Here is a 12,078-nt window from a genome sequence, read left to right on the forward strand (position 1 = left end):
CAACAATAGAATCCTGTAATATTAAGGTCTTACTCTAATTTTAGCTTGAATCCTATGAATAGCTTTCATAAAATAATTTGAATTTGATTTGAATCAATCTGTGGCAACAGGTGGCCAACAGATATCAAGATTTAAAATCTTGAACTGGAGAGATTTGCATGCAGATAACACATTGTTTCGATCAGGGTTTAGCATGGCACTCGCTCGGTGTGAATCTCTGCTACCTTACCCAGAGCGGTACCGTAAGATCCTGTCATAACATGAAGATCACCGAACAACTTTACATACGCTTATCCTTTCATCCCAGACACCAAAGGCATCAGAGGCTGCCTGGCCAATGCATTAAACAAGTTGTACAAACTCTATCAGTTCGGTGGGTTGAGAGCCTTTCACTGCGGCGCTGAACGCATCACTGTGGAACTTCATCAGGAATGCGGATTTTCAAGGTTGCTGTTATTTAAGGAAACCCTTCCATGGTCTTTGAAGAAGTGTAAATTTGAAACCCGGGTTTAGGCTTGACATTTAGAATACAGGCAGCAGCCGCACACTGCAAACCTGAATTTTTGAAGAGAATTCTGAAGAAGTGGGCAGAAAGGAAAGATGAAGATATTCTCAAGGCCTTATTTTTATAAAGTACTGAGCCTTATACGAGCAGGAACAGTAACAAAGGCACCCATCTCCCACATTTTCCCCGCTCTGCCGCCATCTCAGCACCTTCAAAGGTGACCTCCACACATCACTTCCTTTGATGGCTCTGAGAGGGCACAGCACCACTCAGCTCTGTAACCAGAGCCTCTGCAGCTGGCAGGCCCAAGCCCTTCACTTCCTCCCGGTGCCGAGCTTCTCACCTTCCAGAATGAAACTCTAGAGTCGGCCTGGTGCGGCCCCTTCAGGAAAAGGTACGTCCATATGGGTACCAGCCAGCCGCCCCTGCCCCTCCCCCAAGCCCCACTTTAGGGGCGCACGGAGCTCAGGGGCCTCGGATCTGCAGAACGGATTCTATAATTGGGGTGGTCCTGTCCTGGTTTGCTTTGGGGGAGTGGCATGGCAAAGAGGATCTTAAGGGTAGGTCACAAAATCAACGTCTTTGGAGAAAGATTCTCTCAGAGCTTGCTGCTGATAATGGCTTTTATTTGCAGAGATGAGTAAAGTAATTCCGTTCTTGTCCTCAAAATACATTCTGTGAACTTTACTCACTGACCTTCATTTGAACCCCCTTCCCCTCTCCGCAATCCTTTTGAAGTATCTAAGAATGTGTTGTATATATAATACAGCTATGACAAAGATGCCTCTTGTTTACTGAGGCAGGCAACCATTTGCAGTGGAGGAGCGGCTTGGTGCCTCGCACACCCCTTCTCCTGCTCACCCCCCTCCCTTCTCCCTCCCACACCCGCCATCCCAACAGAACTCCTCAGGCCGGGCCGTAGTGAGCTCACAGTTGGTGAGCAAAAGGAGATTTCTGACTATCGAGTGAGCTTCAATTCAATAGGTTACGGATTAAGGCTTTTTCGGTGCCAGTTTATTTAAAGAACCAGTTATTTATTTATTTGTCAGATTTATATAGCGCCTTTCCTCCCAAGAGCTCACCCACGCTACCAACATTTGGTTTACGTTATGAAAACCGTTAGATGCTTTTTCTGCATTTCCTTTTCGGTCTCTGCTGCCAACACACAGAGTAAACACAATGCTTAGAGGAAGAAAGGAGAAAAGTGTGGATTTGACGAAGGCTACACAGTGGCTACGGGTGCCAGGTAAAGTAGCCGTGGTTCAGAGGCCGGCTGGGAGATGATACATAAAATTGGCCAAGAAACCAACACCACGTACTTAATGTTTCCATTAAGGCTACGAGAAGATAGAACGGGGAGGCCGCATAGCCGGGTAAGAGGCTGTGGCTACGATGGCAGGAGATCTTGGGCAGAAACCCAGTCTTTACCAATTACTGGCTGTGTGACCTTGGGGGAGTTACGTAACTGCTCTGAGGCTCATTTTCCTTGTCAATAAAGTAAGGACAACCAGGATACCTGTCCAAAGGTTTGTTGTAAAGATTACAAAAGCTAATGCATGAAACAGGGCCTGGCTCGCTGTTAAGTTCTCAATATACATGACCTTCAAACACCACCATCAACAGGCCCATGTCCTCTTCTCCACCCCCCAAAACAAGTGAAATTTGGAAGCTAGGGGAGATCATCAGGAACTGGGAGAAAACTATCACATAACAGAGTCCACCAGTTGCTGACCTGATTTCCACCCTCCTTTCTCAGAATGAAAATGCTGATTTTTATTCACTTTTATTTCACACTAATGTTTACTTTCCTGCTGTATACAAAAAGCCAGACACTGTTACCCAACAAAACTCAAACACTCCCTAAAAGCATACCACAGAACTCTGAAAAAGCTCTCAGGGCTCTGTGAGGCCTGTCAGCACTGCCTCGACTCAAATTTGGCCCATCTAAACTGTGATAAAACATTGATAGATGAGGAACAAAATATACCCTTTAAAGTCCTAGATGTTTGTCTGAGTTCCGAACGTCAAACACAGAAGAAGGACGGGGATGGAAATACAAGATGGCTGCAGACTATCAGCTGGTGAGAGAGTTAGCTTTACCTGAACGACACGAATACGTCTGATAATGAAAAGATTAGGGATAAAGGGAGCTTTGCACGGTAGAAACTTACCCTTAACCAGTGAAGCAACAGAAATTTCTAAGCTGTGGTATCTGCATCATTTTAGGAAGATTCCTTTATGGAATATGAAAGTGATCTTTAAAAAGTGTCACAGAAGTGAGCATTTACTGAGCACCTTCTCTGTGCCAGTATGACATCATTTAACCCACCCGATGATTCTATGTGGTAAGTAACTACCATTCTCCCATGTTCCGATGAAGAAACCAAAGCTTAGGCAAAGTTAAGCGCCTGCCTGAGGTCATACAGATAGGAAGTAGCAGAGCTGGGATTCAATCCCAGGCCCAACTCCAGAGCCTATACTGTTTCTATAACGACTTTTAAATATTCTCTTGATGATATTTAAATAAAAATCATATAGTCCAGACAGCTAGAAAACTCCCATATGTTTGGAAATTAGGAAATATATTTTTAAAGAACTACAGGATTGAGACAAAAAATAGAAAACACATAGAACTGAGCTTTTAAATTACATTAGAATTTTAATTTAAATCAGAATTTGAGGGATGCAGCTAAAGCAGGACTTGGGTACGGAAATCAAATAACTGATTGTTCAAATCAGGACATTTGGGGGAGTAAAAAGGAAAGCTATGAGCAGTAACTCCCATTAGGCGTAAACCATAAGTGACCGGGGACAGACTGAGTATCTGGTCACCCCAGCCTTAGGAGAAGTTTCATCTGGCCATATGTTATACTATAAAGAAAAAAAGCTAAAAAATTACCGAGTGAATCATCCAACCAAAGCAGTTAGGAAAAGAAAAACAACGGAAGAGAGTAGAAAGAATAAAAGATTTTAGTAAGAGCAGAGAGAAATCAATGAAATAGAAAACATCTAATAGAGAGGATGAGCAAAACTGAAGTTGATTTGTTGAAAAGACAAATGATGTTGTCTGCCAAGGACTAACTAGAGATTTTATGGCAATTAATTTTAAAACTCAGACAAAATGGAAAAATTCCCAGAAAAAGTAATTTTTTAAATTCACTCAACTAAATAGAAATTCAGAGCAAGACCAGAAAAGTGAAGATGCTTAACCGGTAATTAAAAATCTGCTCACAAAGAAAATAACAGGCCCAAATGGTTTTACTGGTAAATTCATCCAAAAATTCAAGGAATAAAGAATTCTAATTTCACATGCGCTATTCTGGTATACATAAAAAGGAGGACACCCTTTACTCATTTGATGAGAATAACTTCAATGCTAAAACCCAACAAGAATGATATAAGAAAAAAAAATTATACATTATTCTCAATTATAAATACAGATGCAGAAGTCCTCAATATATATTAGAATAAAAAGTCCAGCAATGCAAAAAAAGGTAACACATAACAAATAAGTTGGGTTTAGCACAGAAAGACAAGGTTGGTTTCATATAAACCAACGTAACTCACTACATTAAGAAATGGAAGGAGAAAATTCATTTGATGATGTCAACAGACAGAAAAAATGTTTGGTAAAATTCAATATCTGTTCATATTAAAAACTCTGAATAAACTAGGAATAGAAGAAAATTTCCTTTAGCTTGATACAAGGTAACAAAATAACTAGGGTAAAATGCTAAAAACAATCCTTCTTAAGATTCAAAACTAAAAACACCCCCACTCTAACCACTAGAAGTACATTATTCAGTCTGTCAAGGACGGTCCCATGAAGTATCTCTGAAACTCAGTTTCGGATCCCAAAGTGAATGTGCGCCGCCATATACAACATGCTATTAACAGCAGTGCGTGGAGAGGAGATGCGTCAGACACATTCGCTTCATTCCAGGGCAGGCTACAAACATGACTCATAGTGAGGTTCTTCCCTCTCTAAAAACTACAAAACCTGGAGGACAAAAATGAACGGCAGTTTATCCGGGATGGACTTTAAGGGAGGAAGTGGAAATGACAGAAAGCCTCGAGTATATTAAATCTCTTAAATCTGTACAGCATCTTTAGGGAATGAATAGTTATCTGTCAAATCACAATTCCACAAAATGTGAGCTCATTCCTTTAAGCTTTGAAGATTTGATCATAACCACTGAGGGAGAGAACTTTCTCGAACAGGTTAGGTGATTTGCATAACTGACCCTTTCTTGATAACTCTGGGGCTTTCTAGGCTATCAGTTCAGCGGGACAGCCTATGACAACGCAGATCCCTTGGGGAGTGTCATGGAGCAGAGGATTTTTCCACCAGCAGTACTGTCTTAAATGTTGTCATTTCTTGATGCTGAGTGAGAAAGCAGTGTATTCCCAAATTTTTAGATGATACATTTCCTAGTGGAGCCTCTTCGTGGAATTGTGGGGACTCCTCCAACTTGAGATGTAATGAGAAATGGTATAACAAAGGACAAAATCATACCTGGCTAGTACGATGGGTATAATATAGGAACATTTTCTAAATTCCTCCACTCAGCCCATGTAAACATCGTAAGCAGTACGATGAAAAAACTTTTGAAATCAGGATGGCTGAACGAAAAACACGCCTCCTCTTTAAGGAGCAGCTGGTCTTTAAGGATAAATGGAACATGTCTCAACATGCCAAATTACATGTTTTTTTTTTTTCCCTCCTCGAGGGGGAGGAAATCACGAATATAAATCATGGCTTCCAAACACAGTATTTATCTTCTAAAAATAACCTATGAGTTGTGAAAAATTATATGCTGAGATTATATAGTACATTAAGAATGTACTTTTGAATAGATTATATTTTATTTGTTTAAAGTATAATCCTAGCAAACTGCTATCACTATCAACATACACTGAGGACAAGGAAGATACTGGGCTGAGAAGGTTCTAAATCATGGTTTTTAAACCTCAAAAAGTTTATTCAACTGCAGAGATAAGGCATACTGTGAGCAAAACAAAAAAGATATCTGTCACAACATGAGTTTAGATGAGTGAAATAGGAATCTAGTAGGATTTTGTAATTTAAAACGAGGATAAAGTTCTAATAGCTTAAGAGAATGTTACCACCCCCCCCCAAATCATAACCAAAACTAATGATGCAGTTATAACAGTTATAAATGCTTTGGTTTCTAAATGCAGGCCCCTGTAGTTGGCTATGTGACCATTAGGAAGTCCCTTAGCTGCTCTGAGTCCTGATAGTCTTATCTGTGGAAGAGGGTTTTTTACTCTGCTTTGGTTAGAGGATTGTTAAAAGCTCAAATAAGACTATTTCCTGGGGTGCACGGGTGGCTCAGTCGGTTAAGCATCCAACTTTGGCTCTGGTCATGATCTCAGGGTCCTGGGATTGGGGCCCCACATCGGGCCCTGGCTTGGGCCCTGTACTCAGCAGAGTGTCTACTTGTCCCTTTCTCTCTGCCCCTCCTCCACTCATGCTCTCTCTGTCTCTCTTTTAAATAAATAAATAAATAAAATCTAAAAAAAAAAGAGACTATTTCCTTCATATCTTGCAAAATACCATATATTTTATTAGGTGGTTATTTCTTAAGTAATATTCTTAGATTGCATTTAAACAAAAAGTTAGCAAAGAGCAAACTCTAATTACCAAAAAATGTAATCTGCTCCATTTCAGGCTGGCATAATAATTATGAGAGGTGGGATTATTAAGCTTGTTATCATACCCAAGTGCGATTACTATTACTTTTACAAGATCAGACCAGGGATTTTACGTTGCCTTATTTTCTGTGTGCTCTCCAGTATGTACAAGCAAAATCATTTGTCTTGTCTTTGATGTAATCTGCATCACACAAATAGCACATGGGTACCATCATTAGTAATAGACAAGGGCAATGAGAACAAAACTCAGGAGTACTGGGTATTTGATGCTTAAGGAAAACGTGGGCTGGAGGAAGGATGGGGGTAGAAGCAACAGCTGGACCATGATTTCTCAAAGTGTGACAATAACATATCCAGGCCATGCCCCAGACCCACCAACTCAAAATGTGGGGCAGAGTAAGGAATCTGCATTTCTCATAAACCCCTGTGGGAACTCCTGTATACTGGCAACTTTGCGACTTTGTGACTACAGAGCCCTAGGGCAGAAGACTAAGTGTCCCAGTGTTGCTCTTAGTTTATCGATTTAGGACTCTGCCCTTCACCCCAGTTCTCTCAAGGATCTGTGTATCAGCCCAGTGTGTGTGAGGTCTTTTTATTCTAGACCCATACCCCTAATGGCAGAGTGTAGGGGAAGTAAGTCCAAGATACACAGGCAGATGTCAGGGAGGAATCCCCCCCCACAAAAAGAAACATGTGGTTTCTGGTTCCTGCCTCTCTCTCTTTGGACACCTGAGGGCAGAGAGTCCTACATCTCAGGGATCAAACCTCCTCCTTTTGTGGGGAAGGGGGCTGGGTAGCCTGGTGACACACCTATTTCACCACTGAGACGAAGGCTTTCTGTCTGCCAGGACTACAAGAGGACAAACACTCTCCTTACATAAGCCTTCTGGGTAAGAAACAGGGATTGAGGGGGAACATGAATAAAAGAGATTTAATATGAAGTACTTTTCCTTTACACATAGTATAACAAATACAAGGTTTGTTAAGTATTTCAAATACCAAATATATGCCCCCCCCTTCATCCTTCCTCCTCAATTAATAATCCCTGCAGAAAATCAGAAAGATACTGTTTAAAAAACACAAAACCAAAAATCTATTGAAATAAAAATGGTATCCAGGCCTGAGTGCACCTTCTGGCAGCCTTGCAGAGTGATTTTGCCCAGAGAAGTTTTGTTTAGTCTGCAAAGTGTTGCTGTTGTTTTTAATTTGAATTAGTCACCAACTTAAAAAAAACCAAAACCACACAACCTGGAATTTTTACATGAAAATCCAATTTCCGAATTCTCCTGAAGAAGTGCAGGGCTGTTAACAAGGTAATAAATTGGCAAAGCTTAGTGGGAGCTTCTCCTTCAGATGAGCTCCCTAGTGTAACCGAGGCCCACTACTGAGCCAGCCCCCGAGTCAACGCTTGCCCCTTGGGCCCTATGTATCATTGGTGTCCATGGCTCTTGGCCTCACTAGGGGAATAAAGACTAACCAGCCAAATTACGTAGTTCTTTAGGGTGACTTTCACAGCAAGGGGGAAAGGGGATCAGAATCAGACAAGAACGTCTGCTTTCTTCTTTGTGTTTCATCTAGAAATAAAGTGACCCCTGCGTAAATATGGGAGGTATTTGGGTTGGACCAGGCCTGAGGAAGGTATACTCATACATCCGCCCTCCCCTGCCCCTCAGCCCCACACCCAGCCAATGCACAACAAGAAAGAGAGGAGGAAATGCAACTGTCACCATCTTGCAGCCCTTGGGAACACTGACAACTCCCCACCTATATGTCCCAGAGAGACTTGAAATAAAAAGACAGGGCTCCAGAACACTCTATATAAAGGAAGGCCACAGGCATCCAAAATTTTAGAATATCCAGGTAATGGACTTACAAGGCTGGTACCTTGGTGTTTGTGGAGTAGGTTTCCTTTCCACTTTAGTTTGACGAATGAAAGACTGGGCAAGTTATTCCTGATGCCTCAATTTCCTTATTAGGAACCCAGAACCTACCTGGAGTGAAACCAGATTTCTAGCTCAAAAGTAGGTAATTACAAATAAGGTCTTTAGCTAATTTCCTGTTAAAATGTGTTAAAATCGGATTAGTAATAATATGTTTTGCAATTCAATCTTCCCTGATATGTAAGTAGAATGTTGATAAAGTATTTGTGGGGAGCATAAACCAAGGTGCGATTCTAGCAGGCAGCATCCAGTGAGAAGCCAGGAAACCGGCCCTCAATGAGCATCAACAGACTGTCTATCCTGGTCAAGTCACTCTTCTAGCTCCATAAGGGGGCGACGGTACTAACGAGCTCTCCTTTACCTACTTCGTAAATTGTCTGGAGTACTCAAAAACAGGGTGCTATATAAACAGGTCATATTCCTATATTCGTCTTACCTCACAAGACGCCTCAACCCAATGAGAACTTGACAGGTACCTGGTAAACATGGCTAACTGCTCCTTTCTCCCGGTGGGGTAAGGGGAGGGGATGGAGGCAGCGGAAGAAGCCCAGATCAGCACCCACCTCTGTTCTGACGGATACTGGCTTTCAGGCATCATCTTTGGCATCTGCAGGGGCTGATGTGGTGGCCGGGGGACCGCAAAGGTTTGCTGCTGTGGTCCAGCTTCAGGAAGCGAGTGAGGGGCGGGGGCGGGGCCCACACCTGGTACTGGGCCAGCTGCAGGAGCATGTGCAGAGGTGGGCAGAGTGGCCTGGGGTGGGGGGAACAGGGAGTTCTGATGGGTGGGTGACAGGGGGGTGGTGGGAGGGGTTAATGGCTTGAACCCAGAGGGAGGCTTCCTATCATAGGCACTGTAAACAGAAAGAGAGAAGGAACCATTAAGCTGCGACGAAGCCGTTAGCATGGTCGCCAGGTCCAGCAGGACGGCTAGGCTAGGTTGCAGGCCACGTTGCCAGGAAATGACAGTATTAACATAGTTAAGTTGCTGGCAGCCCCGAGGGAATATTTGTACCTCCGAAAAGTGACAAACACACTGCGTCACAGGGACTTGTTTAACACTTCTAGTGATTCTTCCCAAAGATAATTTTAGCCTCTGTTTCCGGTTTCCTTTTTCCCCCTTCTAAAAGCATTCTCCATGTATGGGTGTATAGGGATGGATGGGGGTGGGGGGGGCAGAGTTTATGCCCTGGGGGGTTTCTGGCCCCCTCTCCCAAGCACTCCAGGGTCCCCAGGAAGTAGTCAGAATCTCTGTGGAAGATACATTTCTGCTGTAACATCACTTGAATTAACGACTCTTCTCCCCCTTTCCCAGGCAGATCTGTGTTTATCTTCTACAGCAAAGAATGATTTAAAATTAAAGCTTCATTCCTGGGGCCTGGATATTCTTAAGTAAAGGGCACAGGCGCTGGGACTTTTTCATATATTCTGATTTGAAGATTACTTCTTTGGTGCTTAAAGTTCACATTAACATATGATAGACATGAAGAAGTATATATTCCCTCCCTGGAAGCCACAGATCAAATACCCCAGTATTCAAGGTTCTTTCCCTCAGGAGGGCTCAGTACCCCATGCACTCAGTTCCCCCGTGGAGCCCGTTTCACAGTTTGGCTTTTCATGTGCGGCACGAAGGCCCGGTGTGTACCGGCCTACACCTCGAGGACGACATTGCCCTGAGAGGCGACATTGAGCGCTACTCTGAGTGTCTGCTCAAGTGTCCTTGAAGCGGTCGGCCTGACGGCCCCTCCCCGGCCAGCCTTTCTCTGGCTCCACTTACCAATAGCTGTAGAGGCACTTTTCTCCATAGTTAGCACCGAGAGCCTGCTCGTGGCTGCAGGATGACAGCTCGGAGGAGGGGCTGTGCAACTCCCGTTTGATCTTGGTTGGAGGTGGGGCATGAAGCACCACTGTAATCAGAAGAGGGGTGGGGGTGCGGGGGCAGAGAGAGGGTAGCCGATTAAGAGGGAGCACAATGCTTTCCTTCTGCAGCCGCTGTAACCAGCGGATGGCTCTTCAAAGTCATGTCAAGTCACATGCCGGAGAAAGCCAAGCACTGAAACACGGCGCCTTCCATCTAAAGCCAGTGAAAAGTTCTTTCAAGTTGGAAGTCATCATCTGACACTTTCAATTAGCCGTATCTTTTTTCCCCCATTTCTTTGGCGTTGGGTCTGCTTCCCAGAGGCTTTGAAACCCTTAAAATTCCTGCAGGTGATGGTTGGTCAAGAAAAATGCAGGTGTGACAGAATACCAAGGGTTGCAGACACGAAGAATTTTGTTTCCAAAAGGGACAAAACAGCCACAGATACATTGGTAGACATTACACATTAACTTACCAAAGGCTGAAACTGCCCTGGAAAATACATTTCTTATTCAGAGGCATATAAATTAAATATATGACTTTTATTTAAAAGTCCTGCCTCGAGCAGCTCTAAATATCAGCTCTGAGTAAGAAATACTTAATTTTAAAGGCATTTCAAAAAATTTAAAAGCAAAGGAATACAACAATGGACCAAACCACAACCTAGCTAAGGCTAACTGCATGAGGACAAGTCCTGGAAAACTTCGTGCTTATGTCTGCTCTGTGCCTTTCCTACTGAACAACCCAGGAAGGGCAGGTTTCCATAACCAATCCTTTGACATAAGTGCCAATTACTTCTCCAAAACTGATGAAAGAATACACAGAGCTCTTGCGTAACATTTGGAAATCAAGCGCGTATTCCATATGTGATTCCGGGAGGGCAAAGTTTTTCAAATCAAGGTGACTTACATGGTAGCAAAATGAAACGAAATAAAACCAGGTTTGCCTTTTCTGTCTTATCTAGGAGCTGACTCATTTTAGAGAGGGCATTTTACCCAAAGCAGAAGGACAAACTCTGAAAGATACCACACCATGGGGGCCGTCTTCTACTTATGAGCTAGGATTGCTGCCCTCTGTCCAGCTTTCATGAAAGGTGAGGGAGAGACGAGTTACGTTTCATGCCAGCAACTCTCCACTCTATCAAAGGTCTCATGAGATAGCTAACCACGATCAGTGCCCTGGCGACCCGCTAAGATTTCGGTCTGACTCAACGCTTACTCCTAGAACCCTTCCAGGAGCTTAGTTCATTCTTAGCGATTATACGAGGCAGAGTTAGCGAAACGATCATCTGTTTTCAGCTGAGAAGACAGAACAATCTTCTGGCCAACTGCTTGCTCAGGTGCCACCTCCAACCCCAAGTTCAGGTCTCAGAAGTGAACAAATGGGACAGATGACTCTATCACAGTTGACGAGTTTATAAAGCAAAGTCCTGCCAATGACTGACTAGAAAGGCTAGGTTTTTATAATTTCTTTCCTACATAACGCCAACCGCTTTTCCTAAATACATGGAATAAGTTTGGAACTGGGAGATTATATTTAGAAGTCATTAGAGTCTCTCTCGTGATTTTTTGATGGTGACATCATGGCAACAGCCCTCAATTGTTATCAAATGTTTTCAGACATTCAGACGCAGAAAATGGCTAAGCTTGTTGTTGTCAGAATGTTGTTAGTAAATGAAAAGGAAGAGTCAGACAACTTGACACAGAAAAGCACTTCTCTAATGCAGTGGATACTCTGGTGGTTCTCAGCACGGTCCCTTTGTCATTGCCTTTCCTCTTATTAGTATAAATCTGGAAAAATAATGAGGAAAGGTTGATGATGCCCGGTGTAAACGAAAGTTAGATGTCCTTGAAAAGTCTACTTTTCTTATGTAAAGAAAATGATTTCTGATCATTATTTGACCTATGTTTGGAAAGTAAACAATTATGGTATCACTCAAGTTTCCTATTTCAGGTTTTGGAAATGTATTGACGTTTTCACAGTATTATTTAAAAAGTCACCAGTTCTGCTGACAAGACTAACACCAGAGGGTAAGCCAAAGTCGTCCAGGAAGAAAACTTTTCTAATGGCTTCAGGAACAGCATTTACACATTTTGAAAGAG

General features: G+C 42.9%; 1 protein-coding gene across 2 annotated transcripts in view; it reads right to left on the reverse strand.

Moving 5' to 3' along the window:
* ETV5 (ETS variant transcription factor 5) overlaps nt 1-12,078 on the reverse strand; it is a 58,186-nt gene that overhangs the window by 20,019 nt on the left and 26,089 nt on the right. For both annotated transcript variants that reach the window (XM_087861474.1, XM_045776621.2), the window contains exons 6-7: nt 9,896-10,025; nt 8,685-8,972 (exon numbers count right to left, since the gene is read on the reverse strand). In XM_087861474.1, the coding sequence (XP_087717600.1) occupies nt 8,685-8,972; nt 9,896-10,025 (418 nt within the window). The remainder of the gene's footprint in view (nt 1-8,684; nt 8,973-9,895; nt 10,026-12,078) is intronic.

The sequence above is a fragment of the Ursus americanus genome, chromosome 4 (assembly GCF_024610735.1).
Source record: "Ursus americanus isolate L20-20 chromosome 4, mUrsAme1.1.p, whole genome shotgun sequence".
NCBI classification, from domain to species: domain Eukaryota; kingdom Metazoa; phylum Chordata; class Mammalia; order Carnivora; family Ursidae; genus Ursus; species Ursus americanus.